This window comes from Pseudorasbora parva, chromosome 18, assembly GCF_024679245.1.
Source record: "Pseudorasbora parva isolate DD20220531a chromosome 18, ASM2467924v1, whole genome shotgun sequence".
Taxonomy (NCBI): Eukaryota; Metazoa; Chordata; class Actinopteri; order Cypriniformes; family Gobionidae; genus Pseudorasbora; species Pseudorasbora parva.
Genome location: NC_090189.1, coordinates 16,952,591 through 16,975,610, shown reverse-complemented (window position 1 = coordinate 16,975,610; position 23,020 = coordinate 16,952,591). Strand labels below are relative to the sequence as shown.

Sequence of the window (23,020 nt, the reverse complement as noted above, 5' to 3'; positions counted from 1 at the left end):
TGGACAAAAACCTTCTCCAGAGGACTCAAGACCTTCCAACAAGACAATGACCCTAAGCACACAGCTAAAATAATAAAGGAGTGGCTTCACAACAACTCTCTGAGTGTTCTTGAATGGCCCAGCCAGAGCCCTGACTTAAACCCAATTGAGCATCTCTGGAGAGACCTCAAAATGGCGGTCCACCAACATTTACCATCCAACCTGACATAACTGCACCGTAAAAAAGCAAACAAATAGTCACCAATTCTAGTGACTGATCACATTTACATTTTTCAGTTGGCCGAATTTAAATTCTGTGAATTGATATATTTTTCAGTTGGCCGAATTGAAGCAATTTAATTCACAGAAATTCAATTCGGCCAACTGAAAAATTTAGATGTGATCAGTCACTTGAAAATGTTCTATTAGGGACATGATTTTTTTTTACAGTGTGGAGACGATCTGAGGAATGGCAGAGGATCCACAAATCCAGGTTTGAAACACTTGTTGCATCTTTCCCAAAAAGACTCATGGGTGTTTCAAAATGGTGCTTCTACTAAATACTGAACAAAGGGTCTGAATTCTTAGGACCATGTGATATTTCCGTTTTTCCTTTTTAATAAATCTGCAAAAATGATGCAATGTGCAATAATGATGCAATAATGCAAATGTCTGCAATAAAACAAAGAGTGAAAATGTTAAGGGGTCTGAATACTTTGCGTACCCACTGTATATAATAAATATAATGGATCATACAAAATGTGTTATTTTTTTATTTAGTGCTGTCCTGAATAAGATATTTTACATAAAATATGTTTATATATAGTAGCTACATGAGACAAAAATAGCTGAATTTATTAAAATTATCCATTCAAAAGTTTATGGACCATTGATGGACCATTGACCACTGTGTCATTCCATGGATGATGTCTGTTTTTTTTTCCCGTTTGTTTTTTTTTTTTTTTTTGGTTGTTCTCGAGTCCCTTGTTTGTCTTGAGCAGTATATATATTCATTTTCTCCTTTCACACATCTAAAAAAAATATATATGTATGTAGCCTAGTCTAATTATTATCCCAGCTTTGTTGCAATGCGATACTGTAGGCTATGTTGTACTTTTGCATTACTGTTAAATAATATAAATTAAATTATTTATGTATTTCGTAATGAATTACATAATATAATATAGCTATATTATTATTAGACTTATTATTATTAATATTAGCTATTATTATTATGACTAGTATTATTATATTGTTTAGCAACTGAAGAGTTGGCCTTTAATATGACCATGTAATGTTACAAAGTATTTAGTTACTAAAAATCCTTGAAAAGACCGACTGGTAAGTTACAGTCAATGAGTAACACAATTTTTTAACAATATTTTTATTGTAGTAACAATAACTGTAGTAACTGTGGTATTTTGGAGGAAACTACGGTTACCAAGGTAAACATTTGTCTGCGTGAGGACATGACATGAGCGTAGTATCTAGGTGGCGCAGTAGGTGGCAGTGATTTGCCTTGTCCCGTTCTCAGAAGGGTGGGGTTTAAATGCCAGGATCACCCCCTGTCCGATGAGGATTATTTGAGTCGTCCGTCTGAAACAGAGGGGTGTTGTCCTGCCCAGACATAACATTCTTCAGTAACCATTTAAACTGTAGACAGACTCCGGTCATTCATCTATAGGTAAGTCTGTTATAACGTTATGTGATTTATTTCCCCTTTAACCAATGGAGTCAGCTGAAATGTAACGATTTACCTCTGCAAACAACGCTGAACTGTTACTTTAAACACAAGCGTCTCTGTGTGCGTAATGAAGTGATACTCTCTTACGGGACACGCCAAAACTCAAACACACTGCAGTTTGAAATCGTTTCATCTTGTGTAGGACGTGCGTAATGCATTATATCGCATATTTGATCGCGTTTAGGGCGCTGAAAATACTCGTCAAACAAAGCCATATATGGAGAGATTCTGATTTCTGGGATGCGCCTTTTAATTATGCGTCAAAACGGGACCTTTGAAAGAGTCTGCAGAACGTTCCCTGAGCTGCTGTCACATATGCATTTGGAAGAGAAGGCCTACTATTGATATTTGGGTCGATTTATCCTTTGTTTAAGCCTAAGCAAGAGTGGTAGCCAAGAGTGGAGCAGTTTTTGGTTTCCGCCTTCAATTGGTTCTAGCATAAGACGTACTCGCAAACATATTGTTAACTAGCCTACTTTTCGTTATAATGTGTTGTTCTGTCTAAAAGAACTATGGCCATTACAGGAACATAAAGATTTGGATGACATGTCATGCAATGCTGTATTAGTTCCACTTTAGATTACTCATCATCAGCCCCATGTGCACATTTATGACCTGTTACTATAGAAACACACACAACTGAAACAAACAATAACTTTGTGGTAAAGATGCTTTTAGACAAAAAGGAAGTGCTCCGCATCAGCTCAGTCTTTGTGAACAACTGCAGCAAACCTTCCAGCATAAGCCAAATAATGTTTATGATATTAGTGTATTATCATATACAGACAGATAACACAGTAGGCTATATTAGTGTTTTATCTTATTACTTGGCATTACCTGGCATCAAACAAATCTGTATTGTTTTAGTGTATTTAAAAAAAATTGTTTCTCATGGATTCATTTTCATGATTTCTTTGCACCTGTATGCGTAAAGTACACACTTTATTAGTTGTGAATTAATTTTATAATGTGAATTATTTATATATAATATATGTATATACACTCTTATAATAAAAGGTTATATCAGCGCTACGTATTTGGAATCCCTAAAAGGTTCTACATAGAACCCTTTTTAAGTGCCAAAATGGTTCTTTCTTGTCATTATAGAACCTTTTTAGCATAAAAGTTTCTTCGGAGTTACTCCAAAGAACCTTTTATGCTAAAAAGGTTCTATAATGACAAGAAAGAACCATTTTGGCACTTAAAAAGGGTTCTATGTAGAACACTGCAAAAATTGCATTTCTTATTTAGTATTTTTGTCTTGTTTCTAGTCTAAATATCTAAACATTCTTATAAGATACAATAGCTTTTTTATGGATGTTCTAATCCAAACACGCCAACACACAGACATACCTAGTGATTAAAAGAATAACAGAGTTCTGTGAGAGTAGGTGACACTGTGTCTACGCATGGAGGAGAGAAAAGTATTTCTCTCGGATTTTATATACTTCATGCAAGTTACTCAGGAACACAAGTAAACATTTACAAGACCAGAAACATGCAATATTTTTTTGTCATTTGTAATGGCAAGTGATATCATCATATAACATTACAAAACCAGTATTGTCATGTGACTGACTACCGTGATCAGGTTCATAACAGACTTACACAATTGTTCATTATGCTGAAATGGGAATGTGTTAGCTTTCATGCAGTTTGTAAAGTCAACATTAAACGATATTGCACTAGTCTTTTCTTCCTTATTATAACGTATATCCAAGTGGAACGGCTTCTCGAAGACAAGAAAAAATCTAGAGCAGGACTTGATTTTGTCATTCAGGAACTGATCATGGTTGTGTGTGACAGGTTTTCCCACCCTCGTCAAAGAGATGTCCCTGCAAAATTGAGAAGAAATTATTTTGATTAAAGACTAAAGATTATGAGGATACAAGATAAAAATTAAAAACACTGATAAATCGTTAAAAAAAAGATAAAAAATACAAAAAAAAGATTACAATGCCCGTTTGGATTTTATGGGGACTTTAAGAACAGTGTTCTGTTTGCTGTTCAACATTACACCGGTTGAGTTAGACAATGAAGAACCACACCAATCTGATACAAACGGTTTGACACCTTTTATAGCTCAGACTTTGAACTCCTACATGTTGTCTAAATAACAAGAGTTTTGTGCTTTAATATGGGGCCTGGCTGTAAAACTAAGTCAGTGCAGTCACATTCACTGGTTAGGCGGTTTTCTCTTTGGGTAGACAAGGCTTCGAATCAGACTCTATGCTAAGATATTATCTTAGAACCTTTGGGGCTTGTAAAAGAAGAAATATCTAGATGGAAAAACTGACTCACTCCAGGAGTTCATCTGATTCAGGCATTTCTCCAGGAAAAAGGAAGATGATTTAGTCTATTCTTTCAAACCGAGGATCAAAATACATAAATTATTTTATACGACCAAGAAGTTAGGTTGTTAAATTGGAGGTATGTAAGGGATAATGTACACCCAGGTCTTGCATCACTCTGAAGGGGTTCATTCTGCGATAACAACCGGCTGGATGTACATTATCCCGCTTATTACACGGCTACTAGTCTCAAATAAATAATTATTAGACACAAAATTGTCTTGAGATTAAATATTTTATTAGCTCTTACGCAAAGCTTCCGCGAAGAAAAACAGTTCCAACCTGCTTTAAGCCTTTATCTATTGCTGAAGATTTGCCATATGCTAAATGTTGAAAATGAATGCTGAAAGGGTTAACGTTAGTTCACCCAAAAATGAAACCAAGCCTATATGGTTTACTCACCCTCAAGTTATCATAGGTGTATATGACATTCTTCTTTCAGACAAATACAATCGGAGTTATATTTTAAAAAGTCCAGGCTAACGTTAATCCAAACAGTAGTTGTAGTTGTGTTTGAAGTCCATAAAAAATGCAGCAGTTCGTCAAATAACGTGCTCCACACGACTCTGATGGGTTAATAGAGCCTTCTGATTCGAATCGATGCGTTTGTGTAAGAAAAATAACCATATTTAAAATCGTTATAAAGGAAACCTGCCTTGGAAGTCTTCCATTGTAACCCACGGCTGTTTAAGCCACAAGATGGCGTCAGCATTAAGCATTAGAAGTAGTACCGGTTAAGATATCTTGTGGTACCCGTATGAGCGGGTGTTATCTGGAAATAACATACCGCTGGAATGCGCGATTGACCAATCAGAATCAAGTATTTCACCGTGTAATAAATACTGGTAATTTAACAGATTTTTAATAAACTTATTTGTATTGTATTATTAACAAAATAATTTAGGATGATGACTTGGTTCTTTCCATCATTTGATTAGATGGAGGCAATTCTGAAGTTCTGGAAGTTCTGGTTGTGATTTTGTTGAACAATTACTGACATTTTTTGATTTTTTTATTAACTGCATGCGATCAATAACATGCATTTACAAAATAGATAGTGTTTTGGGGTAGAATTTTCATTTGTCTACTAGTTGCATACTCTAGAATTCAGCAAATGTATATTGCACATTTGTGTCCATGCATATTGCTGCTTTCTGCAAAACTCTATTAAGGCCTATTCAGAGGGACCGACTGTATACAGGCGCTTCCCAGAAATATCTCCCTCCCATTTTGACCCATTAGCAAATGTCACATGACCTGGGCTATTTATATTCTCCTGTGGGTTAGCAGACTGGCGGCAAACTCATCAGCTGCATCAGACGAGATGCGCTTAGCTCAGAATAGGCTGTTGTATGCTAAATATTTCAAGCAATTCTCAAGAGATAACCTGGAGCAGTAACTTACATACTGAGATCAGTCGTTTGCGTGAAACAGTGTTCTGTTTAATTAGCCTTTGTGTCACAATTTCAGAAGATACAATGTACTTAGGCACATCAAAAACATTTGGAAATCAGTTGTAGTTCACACGACAAAGCATCTGGTGTACATGCTGATAAGACAACAGCTGATGTACAGCAAATGGAGGCAGCATGTCTATTCAAGTTAATCATCAAGTGCTTGTTTCAAAGCAGGCCCCTGGTTTAAAATAGATGCCTGTTTGTGAAGAATGTGTTATCAAACAGCGATTTGATCTAATATTGGAAGTGTAAATGAATGCACGGTGACAACTGTACAGTGTTAATTCAGTGTTTAATTGCCGGGTCTGGCACGTTGTCTGGAAAATAAGATCAGAAAATCTGGTTGATTTATGGTTAAATGTTCTTGGAGATGATGAGAGAACATTTGTGCATGATTTTATTTACGATATATCATGATCTCTCTAATCAGTTGATATTGGATATATCCGTTTATATTACATATTTAATATACATCCCTTGTTTTGATACTTTTTATAACTTGTGCATGTTCAGTATGCATGTACAGTACACTACCGATCAAAGGTTTGGAGTTGGTAACAGTGCACCAAGGCTGCATTTATTTAATCAAAAATACAGTGAAAAGAGTAATGGTGTGAAAAATATATATAATTTAAAATATTTTTTTTTCCATTTTTTGTATATTTTAAAATGATGGCAAAGCTAAAATGTCAATCATTACTCCAGTGTTATGTGATTCTTTAGAAATCATTCTATGTGCTGATTTATGTTTAAGAAACATTTCTTGATTTCTTGTTATCAATGTGGAAAACAGTTGTGCTGCTTAATATTTCTATGGAAAACATCTGAAAACATATTTACAGAACAGCATTTATTTAAATGAAATAGAAATATTTTGTGACATAATTGATTTTTAGATCAATTTAATGCATCCTTGCTGAATAAAAGTATTAATATAAACAAACAAAAACAAAGAAACATTCATACTCGCCCCAAAATTTTACGTTACATGCCCTACTCACCCGTTCTTTGACTGATGAAAATTACATAAGTGTTTTAGATTGTTTGGCATTGAAACCATTGATAACATTCCCCTCCTGTGGTTTTTCATAATGTTAAGAAATCATAAACTTCAACATCTCTGAGTTAATTCTGATGGATGATTGGTGAATATTGATCCTTAGTAAACACCACTCCCTTTCATGGATTTTTTTCTCTCTGAGGAATGTCTTGTGGTCTGTGAAAAGGCTTACAATGCTACCGTCTAATTTCTGAATGACTCATGTCCAAGATATTCCAAACTTCACCATGTCTCCACCCCTCAAGTGGGCGGTAAGCTCAGCTGACACAGTGACCATCTCAGAGGCTCTCGCCACATTAAGAGCTAGTAAGTGACTGTAAGTGAGGGCTGGTGGCATGAATGATCTGGTCAGGCTGTGTCCACAGTTGGCACTGTCACTCATAGTATTTCCTTTTTGCTGCTTCCAACCCAATTGTCTGCCACCACAGAAGGAAACTCCCAGCCACTGGATTTTTATAGTTCAGTTCACTGAGTTTATTTTGCAGTTTCCAATGTGGATTTAAGATCTTTATGTGTAAACTCGAGAAATTCAGGGAACGTTTTTATAGATTTTTCGCAAATGTAGGGAAAATGCATTTTTTGGTTTATTTTAGTCTGAATAAACAGCCATTAAACACACATTAAACCCAGACATGTCTGACATCTGTCTAGCACATGTTTACATAGAAAAACAATTAAAAACCCTGAACAGGAGAGCTTTATGATTGGCCCAAAGGTTCATAACCTATCATTTGTTCACATATAGGACAATTTACTGGTATTGTTACAATTTCTCATGCTGGAAAATTACCAAAACTGATTTACCAGTATTTTTGAAAGTGGATAAGATCGCACATGATCTCTAAAATGTTAATTTACCAGTAAAGATTGTATGTGTAAAAGGGGCTAATGTCTCTGTGTGTGTTTTTTCTTTTCTAGAGAGCATGGTGTACCATCCTGAGTTTGAGCGAGCAGGCAGGGAGCCTGGGCTCCAGGTGTGGAGAATTGAGAAGTTTGATTTGGTGGCCGTTCCTGAGAACCTCTATGGAGGATTTTACACTGGTGACGCCTATGTGGTCCTCAACACTATCAAGCAGCGTTCTGGAAACCTACAGTACGACCTCCACTTCTGGCTAGGTAAAAGGACAAGATTCTGAATTTATGACATTTATTTTAGTGCCATTGCAAACTAAAATTCTGCCTTATTTGCAAGACAAGCTAGATGGTTTAATGTAAAATGCATCAGCGACTTTTCTTATAGATGCTCTTTTCTTAACTGGCAGGCGACTTCTGCACACAGGATGAGAGTGGGGCGGCTGCCATTTTCACTGTGCAGATGGATGACTATTTGGGTGGAAAGCCCATCCAGTACCGTGAAGTTCAGGGCTATGAGTCCAAAGCATTCCTGGGGTATTTTAAAAAGGGGCTGCAGTACATGGTGAGTGGTCCAATTATCGACTGGACAAATGGAAAAGAGTTTACAAATAATGACAAATAAGGATGTTCAGATATGATCATGTCTTCAAACACATTTTAATGTAAAGACACAAAAGTTGAATGTCTACAATTTTTTTTAAGTTTTGATAGTTGAAGTTAGTTGATATGTTTCCTTAATTCACAGTCATGTTATTTAATGTGTAATGTAATAACTTTATATATTTATATAATATTTATATAAATCTTTGTGAAACATGAAGTCAAATATTTCAGTGTGGTAAATGGTAAAACTGTCATATATATATATATATATATATATTAAAAATTATTTAGAAAAAAAGTTACCTGGTTGCCTTAAAATTTGGAGTTCATTGAAATTAAAATTTTGAGTTAATACAATGAACATATTTTGAGATTCGACAACCTTTATTAAAATATTATTAAAAGATTTTGTAAGCATATTGGGTAATTGTGTGTGTTTTATTTCTGTTGACGCAGTGAAACATGCCATATAGTGCTTTTTCATGATTTATAAAAAATGTATGTCGTTCAGATACAATAATATTTTGAGTTTCTATTTATTAAACAAATTTCCTTCATTGTATCAACTCAAATTTTTTATTTCAATAACCGCAAAATTTTAAGGCAACCAGGTTACTTACTTTTTTTAAGTTAAACCAACAAAAACCAACAAACATTTTTTACAGTGTATATATATGTATATATATATATATATATATATATATATATATATATATATATATATATATATATATATATATATACACTGTAAAAAATGTTTGTTGGTTTTTGCCTTGACTGTGAGGGAACTATGAGGGATTTTGCAATGACTGTGAGGGAACTAGAAAAAAGAAATTGGCTTTTTGAATCGTTTGCATATTTTTGCATATTTTTATACAATTTTAAAATGAAACTTTTTTCAGTTTAAGTATATATATATATATATATATATATATATATATATATATATATATATATATATATATATATATATATATATATATATATATATATATATATATATATATATATATATATATATAAAACTGGACAGTTTTACTACACTGACATATTTGACCTTATGTTCCACAAATATTTATCAATATTTTATTTATTAATTTTAAGAAGTTGTAACATATTCATGATAAGATATGTATTCAGGTCACTGATTGTCTGAATATTTATTTATTTATTTTTAATTAAAAAATATTTTCAAAATATAAATGAATTGATCCAGATACAAAACTGATGTCAAATGCCATGCCACTATTGATTTCTTTTTGCTTTCTGCTCCAGAAAGGTGGAGTTGCATCTGGATTCAAGCATGTTGTCACCAATGAAGTTACAGTGCAGCGGGTGCTACAGGTCAAAGGTCGACGTGTTGTCAGAGCAACAGAAGTGCCAGTCAGCTGGGACAGCTTTAACCAGGGAGACTGCTTCATCCTGGACTTGGGTAATGTGAGTATCATATGAAGAGAGTGAGGGAGAAGTGATATCATCAAAATCTCAAAAATAACCCTGTTTGCTCTGTGTATTTTTCCAGGAGATCTACCAGTGGTGTGGTTCAAAGAGTAACCGCTTTGAGAAGTTAAAAGCTACACAGCTTGCAAAGGGCGTTCGTGACAACGAACGCAGTGGACGCGCACGCGTGTATGTTTGTGATGAAGGGGCTGAACGAGAAAAGATGTTGGAGGTAAAGAAAGACTACTTCAAGAAAATCTACTTCAAAATCAACTAAGAAATACGCTAAAATATTATCCATATATTTGATGGCAGGTTCTTGGAGAAAAACCAGACCTGCCTGAAGGAGTGTCTGATGATATCAAGGCTGATGCCTCCAACAGGAAGATGGCCAAACTCTACAAGGTAGCCATTGGAAACCATGCTAATATGATCAATAGCCCTTGTAGATCATAAGTGCATTCAGTTTATTGACGTTTTTATGCACTTCAGGTGTCTGATGCCAGTGGAGACATGACCATTGCCCTGGTGGCTGCTGAGAACCCCTTCTCCCAGAGTGCACTGGAATCAAGCGACTGTTTCATCCTGGATCATGGCTCAGATGGCAAGATCTTTGTTTGGAAAGGTAAATGGCATCGACAAAACAAAAAAGAACTTTTTCCTTTTTTTAAGACTTTTTTGTTGACACACTTATGTTTATTTTATAGGCAAAGATGCCAATGTGGAAGAGAGAAAGGCTGCCATGAAAACAGCAGATGAGTTTATTAAGAAAATGGGTTACCCAAAGCACACACAGGTTCAGATTCTCCCAGAGATGGGCGAGACGCCTCTATTCAAACAGTTCTTCAAAAATTGGCGTGATGTGGACCAGACAGACGGCCTGGGCATTGCTTATGTCTCAAACAGCATCGCTAAGATAGAAAAGGTGCCGTTTGATGCTTCCTCACTGCATGATTCCCCAGCCATGGCGGCCCAACACGGAATGATCGATGATGGCAATGGAGAAAAACAGGTCAGCGAGTGAGCACACACTGGATGGACACAGTAGGTTGTGTATGCAAATACAGTACCGTAATGATATTTTCATTTTTATGTCACCTGATACTATAGATCTGGCGTATTGAAGGAGCAGACAAGGTTCCAGTTGACCCTTCTACTTATGGCCAGTTCTATGGAGGAGACAGTTACATTATCCTGTACAACTACCGCCATGGAGGCAGACAGGGTCACATCATCTACATCTGGTATGACTTGATCTCATACAGTCAATCTAAAGCTCTGTCATGTCATATACACTTTTGTTTTAACAGTTCAGTTGGGTTGTCCTGACTATGGATGTGTGATGTTTCTATCAGGCAGGGTAAGGACTCCTCACAAGATGAGATTGGGGCTTCTGCCATCTTGGGCGCCCAACTGGATGATGAGCTTGGAGGTGGACCTGTGCAGGTAATGCAAAAAAATAAAGCTCAGTGGATCACACTGATCACAATCACATCCATATGTGTGTTACTTCATGGCAAAATTGTAATTTGGGGCTCTTCCATTACAAGTGCATCAGTGATTCTCTTTATTTAATAAATCAACATGAAACAGCATTCGCAAACCATTTTACAATTGTGATGTGGCGCATTTCGGAGTGAAACCAATTTCTCAGAAATGCTAAAATATTAATAAAAAATGACTTTACCATCACCTTAATCTTACTTAAAATGAATCTGCAAAATACAAATTATTTTAACACCTTTGTACAAATTTGTTTTTAGCAAATCTAAACAAACTATCAAACTTCACTTTTAAAATTATTGATTTTATTTTTGTACATTTTTAGTTTTTAGTGTTTTATTTTTTAATTAATTTTGACAAAATAGTACAAAATTTGAATAGTGTCCATTTATGAGATATCAGCCACAACATGAAAATAATGATAATCTTATGTTAAAAGTTGCCATGAAATCAAAATTGGCAATTCTTATTTTTTATGGAATATTCCCATTTATTATACAGTTTTTAATAATGCACATCATCTTTTTAAAATTAATGTGGGGTAACCTTTATTAAAAAGTTTTTTTTTTAAACCTTTATTAAAGGGTTACTTCAGCGATTAGCATATGGCTTTGTATCAGTAGAAACCCTGGAGTATATTCAAATGATTGTGCTTTCCCCCCACATATCCCCCTGAGACAAGAGATTTATGCATTTTATTTCTGGAAAAATTCCTCCTATGATGCAAATTGACGATATTTGCATCATAGGAGGAATGTTTGCCCAAAGGCTAAAGACTACAGCCAGCAGAGGGAGCCATTTCCGCGATTACCTCAGCTCTCATCACGAGAGCTCAACAGCTCATTTTTTTTCACTCCTGCAGTTAGTGCTCAGTGCTGTGACACTCGTGCGGTGACTCATTATATTGAACAGACACGTTCAGTTTTTAATTGTAGTGTCTTCTCTAACTCAGTCACTGTAATTAAGTTAGTGGCTTTGGTAATGGCCTTACAGGGCAGCGAAGCATTCTGGGAATTGTAGTCTTTCATCCCCATGAGACAAAAATACATTTTTTGTCTTTTCTCAGTCTAGAAGGCACCAAATAAAAAAATAATTTCACATTTCTACTACATTGATGACCCAGTTTAAATACAGATTCATCTTCCCAGCGCTGAAGTACCCCTTTAACTTCTTATCCTCTTTGCAACAATGTGTCTGATGTGGTGACAGGGCTGAAAAATAACCCTTCCCCTGCTAAAATCATGACACATTAATTAGCAAACTTCAGTGATCCAATCAATTCTTGATGGACAAAATCAAGTTCCGCCCACATTTTGTTTTCTTGTTCAATAAGCAGTTATACTCAGTAAGGAAGAAAATACAAATGCAATTTCTGTTTCTTGCCAACTTTAATATCCGTGCATCCCTAATTTTGATGAAAGATTATGATTTTTATTTTATTTTATTGTTGTTAAATTACTGATAAATCATTGTACATAAAGTAAATAAGGCTAATTCGGATTTAATTTCAAGCATCCTGGTGCACCTGGTTCCTACAGTAGCCTGTGAAACCATAGCTACATTCTGCTATTATTGCTGGTTTCATTGGCCTTCCTTGATTTTTCCATCTGTTAAACCGACTTCCACCTCTATGTCTTTCCTTCCTGTCCGTTATTCATACCCGACATCCTGCTGTAGATGGCTGGTGCTCCCATCACCACTCAGGTATCCATATCTCAGGATAGCATGCCCCTGTCCAGAGCCTTCTTCTCTGCCACTTATACAAGCAAACCGCATTGTTTTTACTCAACCTTAGAGTCACATTGATAAAGCGAAATTAATTTTATACAGCGTTCCACAAACAACAGATACAAATCTGAAAGGAAATCCCCCTTTTTTTCCACAGTATAGCAGTATAACATCCTTTATATAACTGAATTCATACAGCTAAAATAATTAAGGCAGAGGATTTTAAAACTGATTTTATTGGTGTTTGCATAACCATTGTGCATGATCAATATGTACCAATATTATCACGCTTTTTTGTAAGGCTCTGTACACTGACATGTACTATCCCTATATACGCCTCCACTCGTTTACTTGTGTCTTTGTGTCTCTATGTTGTTATTTTGTCATTTTTGCACAAGTAACTAACCGTCTTCCACATTTACAGATTACTTAGGGAGTGAGCATGTGAACATTAACAGCAATGCTCCAACGTGCATTTGCATTTATTTTTGAATTGATTCATAGTGTGACTTATATGTTTATCTGGATTTATGCATGCTGTCATGCACAGTTAAGTAGACCTAACTAGCACATTTAGCATGCTAATATAGTTTATGTGTAAAATGCAGTAGACAACAGAAAATGTCCACCATCTCTGTATTGGTTTAGTACACACACACACACACACACACACACACACACACACACACACACCGTTATTCAGCAAGGTTGCATTAAATTTATCAAAAATTACAACAAAAAATTATATTCTAAAATAATTATATTTAAAATAAATGCTGTTCCTTTGAACTTCAAATTAATTCAGAAAAAAAGCATCATGGTTCACAAAAATATTAAACAGCAGAACTAAGATTTAACATATAAAGAACAAATATTAGATAACATTGCAATGAATGCAACCTAATAATTCATTAGAGAGCATCATGGGGACATTACATGTACGTTTTTTTTGGGACAGGAGGAGATAATAACCCCTTTAGTTCAGCCATTGATAAAGCTCTGCTTCTTCCTAAAGTTGAACAGCTGTCATCATGCTGACCACAAAGGATCCTGGGAATGTTGGCATTAGCTCTACATTCCACACAGCTCAACAGTGCCACCCTGTGGAATTAAATGCAATCCTTAAACAAAGCCTCTTGAAAAAACAACAGGGCCAATATGACACTAGTGTTGTCAAAATATACGATTTTGTTCCGTTCATTTAGCAGAAGAATGACTTACAGTTTATCTAAGTTTAATGTCTACTCTCTGTGTATTTTTTTTTCAGGTTCGGGTGGTCCAGGGTAAGGAACCTGCTCACCTGATGAGTCTGTTCGGAGGGCAGCCCATGGTGGTGCACAGTGGCGGCACCTCCAGGGAAGGTGGTCAGACGGCACCAGCAGAGACTCGGCTGTTCCAAGTGCGCTCAAACTCCACAGGATGCACACGAGCAGTGGAGGTCAGCACCTAAAGTTAATAGAAAGGGAGGAATGTTTTAAATATACTCCTCTAATATTTGCTGTTCTTAACCGCTGTTTCCTCCAGATTGATGCAGTGTCCTCCAATCTGAACTCCAATGATGCCTTTGTCCTGGTGACCCCAGCTGCGTCTTTCATATGGGTGGGACGAGGAGCCAGTGATACAGAGAAACATGGGGCGCAGCAGCTATGTGACATCCTTGGAGTGTCATCCTCTGAGCTGGTTGAAGGAGGAGAGGATGGTGAGAACTCATGAATTCATTTAAAGTAAAAGTTCACCCATAAATGACAGCTGTGTCATTTTCACATCTTCATTTTGTGCCAAAACTGTATGACTTTCGTTCTTCTGTGGACACAAAGACAGAAATGACAAAGATTAAATGGTTACTCTTTTCCATACAATTACAATAAATTGGGATTGAAGCTTCTTTCAAGGTTTATAGTCACCAATTTTGCATTATGTATTATAAATCATATGTATGTGCACATCATTTTTTTAAAAATTTTTATTCAGGTGTCCTCAATCTTTTAAAGCTAAAAATAACTCTTATTATTTTGATATTTATGTTATTTGTATGATTTTATCTTTAAAAAATGTGATCCTCATAACTAAGTTCACATATACTTGCGTCACACTGCAGGCGGCTTCTGGGACGCTCTGGGAGGAAAGGCCGATTACCGCACGTCCGCCAGGCTAAAGGACAGGATGAATGCCCACCCGCCACGTCTGTTCGCCTGCTCAAACAAGACTGGCCGTTTCATTGTGAGTTTCATTTTTTGTCTTCATTTGAATGAGAATATTGGCAGCGTGGTATGATAAAGAGTCACTCAATATGGGATGCTCTGATATCCATGCAGATTGAAGAAGTACCTGGAGAAATGACCCAAGAAGACCTGGCTACAGATGATGTCATGATCCTTGACACCTGGGATCAGGTAAACTGACTACATTAACAGAATAATGGTTCTAAATAACAAGGAGTTTTAATATATCTGGTTTATGTTGCTTGCAATAACTTCACAACTATTGTATTAATTCAATGACATGCAACTGACATTTAGTGAAACAATGATACACCACAGAAGTGTATCATAGAAAAAAATCTTAATGTGTTTTGCAGGTGTTTGTTTGGATCGGTAATGAAGCTCATGATGAGGAGAAGACCGAGGCGATGTCTTCAGGTGAGCCTCCTCATAACACTTTAAACTTATCATAATTATAATTTATTCCATAACGTATAAAGAGTAAATAGAATTTTGCCATACTACTCCTACTATACTAGTATGCACATATTTTCTATGTGTAGAATATTCACATGACCTAGAACACTTAAAGGGTTAGTTCACCCAAAAATGAAACTGATGTCATTAATGACTCAACCTAATGTCGTTCCACACCTGTAAGACCTCTGTTCATCATCGGAACACAGTTTAAGATATTTTATATTTAGTCCGAGAGCGTATGAAAGTGTATGCACACTATACTGTCCATGTCCAGAAAGGAAGTAAATAACTTCATCAAAGTAGTCCATATGTGACATTAGTTAGTTAATTAGAATCTCTTAAAGCATCAAAAATACATTTTGGTCCAAAAATAACAAAAACTATGACTTTATTCAGCATTGTCTTCTCTTCCACGTTTGTTTTCTAACCTCAAATAAAGATTCAAACGGTCATGAATCAATACACTGATTCATAACCGTTTGAATCTTTATTTGAGGTTAATGCCGTGTGGAACGACATTAGGGTGAGTCATTAATGACATCAATTTCATTTTTGGGTGAACTAACCCTTTAATGGAATACTGTATCCCACAATGCAATGCACTCTTGCATATCCATTTGATTTTTAAGTTTATATTTGACAACTACCACAAATTAAGACACTTAACAACAAACAACATTATTTTAATTTTTTTAATTCAGTTACAAAATGCTTACTGGGTGCCACTCATATACTACTGTACAATACAGCATTCTACTGTACTGTGATGTGTTTGAATCACACCTATTGTTTCACATGCTATTGTTAATACACAGTAAGCAATAAAGAGAATTTACCTAATACTGTGCAAGTATACACTAAGTCATTTATTTATAGTATTATATATAAATAAGTATGCTCCACATTCTTGTAAGTATCTTTAAGGCTGCATTTATTTAATTAAAAATACAGTAAAACATCAGTATTGTGAAATTTTAATATCAGATGTAAACAGTTATTGCTTAATGTTTTTGTGGAAACTGTGATAAACTTTTTTTCCAGGATATTTTGGTGAGTAGAAAGAACAGCATTTATTTGTAGAAACGTCTTGAAGTAAATGTCTTACTGTCACTTTTATTCAGCAAGGATGCATTCAATTAATCAAAATGATTAATTTCTTTCCAAAAACCTGTAGTGTATGTCATTAGGCCTGTTTAGTATTTAATAGTGGTCCTTGCTAGAGTCCTGTAGGTGGCGTAACGTAAGAAAGAAAGAAAGAAAGAAAGAAAGAAAGAAAGAAAGAAAGAAAGAAAGAAAGAAAGAAAGAAAGAAAGAAAGAAAGAAAGAAAGAAAGAAAGAAAGAAAGAAACATGCTTGTTTTGAAACGGCAAAAACAGGTTGCATTCTTTTTATGAATCATGTTTTAAGCTTTTCGTTTTCCCTCCCTCCAGCTGCGCAATACATTGCGACGGACCCAGCCAACCGTGACTCACGTACACCTATTGTGAAGATTAAACAGGGCTTTGAGCCGCCCACTTTCACAGGCTGGTTCCTGGGCTGGGACCATGACTACTGGAGCACTGACCCCCTGGAGCGGGCCATGGCTGAGCTAGAGATCTGAACTTTGAGCTGTCACCCCTGACCTTTAGACCCCACTGCCTTACCGCAAGCTGATCAAAGTTGCCCTTAGGTTATGCTCACACTGCAAGCCTTAATGCTTCATTCCGATTTATTTCTCAGATCCAGATTTTTTTGTATAGCTGTTAACATTGTTATTTTAAATGCGGCCAAGATTCCAGTGGGAACAAATCATGGTCAAAAAGACGTCATGCAGGGGATGTGAAAAAAAGAGAGCAGAGTTTTTAAACGTGTATAATGTTTTGTTTGTGTAGAGCTGTCACTGTAATAATTCTAAGTGAAACATCACTCTCCTTCACTGACTAGTGACTACCTTACACAACTGTCTTCTTAACTGTTAATGTAAAATCTTTGGAGTGACTCCCATAAGCGCAGAATTGTGACGAATGTTGATCTAGAGTGACGTAAAAGTCGCACAAACTCTGATATGACTGTTCAGGCTGAGGTCGCATTGCAAAACATCTGATCAGATTCCATGTGGTTTGTGCCGTTCACACTGTTATACATTTTTTTTTATTCAGCCCTCATTTACCTGCAGTCTGAACGTAGCCTTAGATACACCAATTTGATGCTTATGAGGGTTTCATCATGGATTGAAAAACCAAAGCTGGTCCTCGGTCAGTATAAAAGGGCAACTTCTAAATCAAGGACCTTAATGGCCTGGACTTTATTCACCAATTCTATGAGGTTCCATTTGTGCTGAAAATTAGTGGAATGCTTTATATACATTTGGCCTCGTCTACTTTTTAGATAAATGTGTTCTAAAAATCGACACAATTTGGACAATGTGGTATACAGAATACATAATATACATATGTGTGTATATATCTGAACAAACAGGCGATTACTGTAGACAAGGACAAATATATAGTACAATGCACAAAGCAGCCGACTCATTTTTGGCACAAATGGAACCTCATAAAATAATTTTTCTTTCCTTCTGTATTTAAGTGTTTTCTTCAATGTGTTGAATTTTTTTAAGGTTTTTATTTTTGGGTTTTCAGTTTTTTAGGTTGTTGAGTGCATGACCTTGTATCAGAAAATACACAAAAATATTCTTATCAAAATCTGTCAGAAACTTTTTTTTAAACAACACTAGTTTAGTGTTTTGAATCTATACAAGATAAGCCACCAAAATACTGATCTAACTGTAGCCTAAATATGAGATGTTTTCACCTCATAGTTATTCCATCCTACACTCAGGAATTCATACACTGACTGTGTTTGAAACTGACTGTTTGAGTATACTAGCGTACTACTCATAATATTTCATAATATACTGTATATTATAGTGTGCATATAGTATTTTTTGTATGCATACCTAGTTAACCATACTGTGTGGAACATTTTATTCCAAAAATGCAATGCACTCTAGGTTATTATCATTAACTTAAACTATTTTTTTATTTTCAAAACTGGCTTAAAAATGCAAAACTTCATATATACAAAATGGCCACAATTTACTGCATTAAATTTACCTTGTGATCATGAGACAATGATGTAGTACACTTCTGTTTAAAACGTTCATTGTGAAGCAGGCTAATACCTGTTTTACTTGCCAATTTTATTTAGGCAGTATACAGAACACACTGAGCAGTATTCAGTAAGTAGTGAGCTTTTATTAATTCCAATCACAACCATGCTCATTTTAAGTGAGCAATGACATCCCTCTACATGCAGAGGGCGCTGCGAGACTTTTTCAAAGAAACTAATACTGCTGTGTATATACTGCTATACTGCCGTGACATTCCCACCGTCTCAATATAGATTTGAAATATCATTTGAACTTTATGATTCATACATTAAGGATGTAATCTGCTCATTTCTTGCAAAACCATAATCAAATCTGCATTATAGTGTTATCAGTGCCTGTTGTGCACTTGTTAAAAGTGTTTTTTTATTATTATTATTTAAGACTGTTTAAACCTGAGTGGAAAAGGAGCATGTCTTGTTATTGGTTTCATATCTGGTTGTTTTTCTACGAGGCCTTACTATTTTAACATATGCAATAGAAAGACTGGGTGTAAAAAGATGGCCTGCTGTTTATTTCGTGGGGTTGTTGAATTAGATTATTGTTAACATATTGGGTCAGTTAACTGCTTAAAGATGACGCACAAAAGCCAACAAAATGCATCCACTCATACAGCAATTTATTTATAAGGGTAATTCCAGACAATGCCGCTTTCGCAAATCCTTCTGTACCTGAAATTATTTCCCAGTTTTACTTCTTATACAATAAAAAAACACAGCCCAAAAAAATGTTTCCAGTGTTCTTCGAAGATTGATTTAAGCCAGGGGTTTTCAAACTGGGGTCCCAAGAAAATTTCAGAGGATAAAAAGCAAAAATGGATATAAAGTCTACGAACATGTCTCCTTTCTTGCCATATAGGCTACTTTCCAGGACTGTATACGTTTGCTTTGTATCTTTTTATAGTCCCTTTCTCTTGGCCTATTCTTAACGCAGTACGTAAACTGCTTACATATATTTATTGTGAAAGTTGCTTATACCAAAAAAAAAAAAAAAAATCTGTAATTGAAAAATGCTCTTTATCAGGTTTTTTCATCCAATATTAAGTATAGCAAATGTATTAATTTGGAAAATATTTTTTATTTAAAATGTCACTGTTAGTTCTAACAGTTTGATTTTTCATAAGCCTACATAAAAATAGATGGATTTTGGGAAGTTTGAAAACCACTGATTTAAGCAATATTAATAGGTTTCTGGGAAAATAGCACTTTGTTTAAAAGAAAATAGTTAAGTCATGAGAAAGATGACACTAAACAATATGATTTAATGAGAGAATGGGACAATCACACATGAAAAATGTGTTCAGTGCAAACAAACAACATTCGATATTACAATAAACACAAGTGAGCTGGCAAAACTACATATGTGATCAACATCAGTTAAACGCAGAATAAAGAATTACATATAAATAGAATTGTGACTGATATGGGATGAAAACAAATATTTGAGAAATATAGTCATAAGCAGCCCTGCAAATCCTTCACATGATGAGTCTATAATTCCATCCTATGACATTTGAAGCAGCAAAAACAGTCATTACAAACACAAACATTGACCTCTTATAGCCTTAATTTGTTTTCAGCTGCAGTTCGATATTATAAAAAAATATTATATTACATGCATGAAAATGTCTGGCAGATAAAAGATTTGATCAAATATTAATGTGATAGGAAATGGATGTACAAATTCTAGATCTGTAATGCATTGTGTTTTTAAAAATCAACCAACATCATGTAAACCTGTAAATATTAAGTAATTAAAATGGATATGGCTTAAGGCTTTTATACATTAAAATTCAGCATTGATAAATTTTGAGAAAGCAAGAAAAACTGGTATAGGCACAATAAGCACTGCTGTCATCTGATACTATCCAAATATCCCTTTAGACGGTTTGTTATCAATTTGGCAATCAAGGAGATTGAAATGCACATGCACTCATATGACCAGATGTTCCATAAACTATCAACCGAAAAAGGCAAACCACACACTGCAATAACCAATATCTAAAAGATCAACGGCTCCATCCTTGTAACAACCAAATTAAAGTAATTTTCATTATTTATTTATTTGCAAAGCCTATTTACGCCAAGTCCAAATTTTTGGTTTAACAAACATGCACGAAAAAAAAAAAAAAAAAGTTTAAAATATTTTTTGTTCAGGGGCATAAAATTATTTGGAACAATTATTTAATGAATATCTTATGACTTTCATATTCTTTCGCTGAATCAGATTTTCTTTAGACATATGGTAGGTTTTTACTAGGAACATCTATAGCTCATACATCATAAAACGGCGCATGTATAGTGGGGTACAAAAGTCTGAAATTTTGAAGACTTTTTTTTTTTTTTTTTTGCATTTTCTAATAAATTATACTAGACTGGGTAAACCCAGCCTGATCAGCCAGCGATTCGATTTTGCCCAGCAACTCAGTCTGGAAACCTGTACTTTCATTTCTAATGCTTCTAGAACACCTTTGTGGGAACCAATCGCAGACCTTATCTAGCTATTATAGGGTTTAACACGATGAAGGATAGAGAAACGATGGGTCGTTGCCCATTGATCATAAAATGGCCCTTTTATGTCACTAGACATTAAGAAATCATGTTATTTTTAAATACTTATATCACTGACAACAGTACTCCGGCCAGGATATTGTCATTTAAAAGTTGTTGTTGCAGCCCTCAACTGATGTTGATGTTGTCATGTGTTTTTGCCTGAAGCTTCAGCCTTCACCTATCAACCAATCACGAAGTCAGTAGTGTTTCGGCCTCTGGGTTGCCATATCTGCTCTTGTTACCATTTGATCTCAAGCGGAATAATTAAAAAGTTCCGTCATGACAAATTTCGGAGTGTTTGGCATGGTAAAGGGTATGAATGTTAATATGTTTGGTCTTGGTGGAATAGTTTTTGCTACGCTGCTGCTGTTATTGTTGCTGCAGAGCAAGTACAGGACTTGCTACTGCCAATACATACACGACACGCTGCAAATAAGACATGCTGCTGTTGTACAATAGAGAGTATATGAATTACCCATAGCAGATCTATACAGGTGGAGCTGGGGAAGGTGGAGGGTTTCTGAATATACATTCTGCAATGCTAAGGCAAATGCTACCCTAGTATTTGAAGGTTGAGCATGGAAGCTCATTGGCTATTAATACAGCAGGAACCAATCAGCTGTGCCCTAAAAATGACGACGTGATTACGAGCAGGTAGTTAACCAACACGGTTGAACAGAAATTTTTCAAACAATACGTTTTAGGAAATAGTTGTGACTAACTAGTTAATTCCTTCAAGCACCCCAGTGCTGGAGAGACCTAAGCGGGAAGGCCTGAAAATGGATCCAGAGGTAGCGTTGATTCTGTTCCATACATGAGTAACATTGGTTTAGCTATGTTTCACAGAACCGAGATACGCTGTTGTAGCAGTGTTGAGTGTCGTTGTTTGTCTGGAGCTGGTGTTTTGCTGGCGACTAACAATGAACTCTTGCTTGTATATACTTGTGTATGTTTTAATTTTTTTGTTCTTCCTTGTCCTCCGTTATTCATCTTCGCTTTATTTTTCGAGAAGCATTATTTCGCTTTGTTTCAGCTATGATAAAGAAAGATACACGGTTGCATTGCGTGTTTGTGCATTTTGGGGGCGGAGAAAGGAAGGGAGGGGTGTGTTTGTTTGGGTTAATTTCAAATTTCAACAGTGTTTCTCAGAAATCGCTTACTGTACATTTTAGTAGCAGATTAAAATGTGGTCTCAGACTTCTGGACCCCGCTGTACATTATTCTCACATGAGTGCATATTATGTAATGTCAGTCTGTTATTTTCTGCATGGATGCATCTGTGTGTGTGTGTGTGTGTGTGTGTGTGTGTGTGTGTGTGTGTGTGTGTGTGCAGGTGGCTTTCTGTGGATCTTAGTTCAGTGCTTCAGGAAGGCCTGCATCATGTCAATGGGCAGAGGGAAAATGATAGTGGAATTCTTCTCGGCTGCGATGGTGTTGAGGGTCTGGAGGTAGCGCAGCTGCAAAGCTGAGGGAGACTCTGCGATCACCAGAGATGCCTCCTTCAGTGCCCGTGACGCATTCATTTCTCCCTCTGCGGCTATCACCTACAGAGAGCAAGGAGGAGGTGTGAGGAAAAAAAACATGCGTGTCTTGATTTTTGCAAATACCACATATACCACACCGAACTTCCACCCCTTAAACTAGTTTCAAATTAACGCCCACTCTTTGCCTTGGACTGGTTTTGCTTTATGACCCAGATTGTACATTGGACAAAGTGATAACCTAATTATTTAGCAAAAAACAAAAACAAGATTCTTAACTGTCAAATATGTATTAATTTGACCACAAAATGCATAGATCAAACAATAAGTATACTGATTCAAATACAAATATTTACAATATATAATTTAAGCACAAATACTTTTCAATGATTCTAAATGTCTCTTAATGGTTTCACAAAACAATTTGATATTGGAACA

At 35.6% G+C, this 23,020-nt stretch overlaps 2 protein-coding genes across 4 annotated transcripts in view; one reads left to right on the top strand and one right to left on the bottom strand.

Annotated features, from left to right (window-relative positions):
* The first annotated feature begins 1,528 nt into the window (after positions 1–1,528).
* gsna (gelsolin a) lies at positions 1,529–20,478 on the top strand. Of its 2 annotated transcripts, XM_067424620.1 has the most exons (17): positions 1,529–1,663; positions 7,510–7,707; positions 7,854–8,008; positions 9,325–9,486; positions 9,572–9,721; positions 9,805–9,894; positions 9,982–10,114; positions 10,197–10,501; positions 10,600–10,733; positions 10,845–10,935; positions 12,670–12,696; positions 13,988–14,158; positions 14,245–14,419; positions 14,819–14,940; positions 15,036–15,113; positions 15,299–15,359; positions 16,832–20,478. In XM_067424620.1, exons 2-17 carry the CDS (start codon positions 7,515–7,517, stop codon positions 16,999–17,001), a joined length of 2,217 nt encoding a protein of 738 aa, XP_067280721.1. In that variant the 5' UTR covers positions 1,529–1,663; positions 7,510–7,514; the 3' UTR covers positions 17,002–20,478. The 2 variants fall into 2 exon arrangements, with proteins under 2 accessions (XP_067280721.1, XP_067280722.1); XM_067424621.1 differs by lacking the exon at positions 12,670–12,696.
* stom (stomatin) overlaps positions 20,474–23,020 on the bottom strand; it is a 17,527-nt gene continuing 14,980 nt past the window's right edge. For both annotated transcript variants that reach the window (XM_067424629.1, XM_067424630.1), the window contains one exon: positions 20,474–22,645. In XM_067424629.1, coding sequence (XP_067280730.1) covers positions 22,457–22,645 — 189 coding nt within the window. In that variant the 3' untranslated portion in view covers positions 20,474–22,456. The remainder of the gene's footprint in view (positions 22,646–23,020) is intronic.

Excerpts from the sequence above, each read along its gene's own strand:
- gsna (XM_067424620.1), top strand. The coding sequence starts at position 7,515 with ATGGTGTACCATCCTGAGTTTGAGCGAGCAGGCAGGGAGCCTGGGCTC. Across the intron at positions 10,115-10,196 it reads CAAGATCTTTGTTTGGAAAG|GCAAAGATGCCAATGTGGAA; the intron begins GTAAATGGCATC and ends TTTATTTTATAG. Across the intron at positions 10,734-10,844 it reads GGTCACATCATCTACATCTG|GCAGGGTAAGGACTCCTCAC; the intron begins GTATGACTTGAT and ends TGTTTCTATCAG.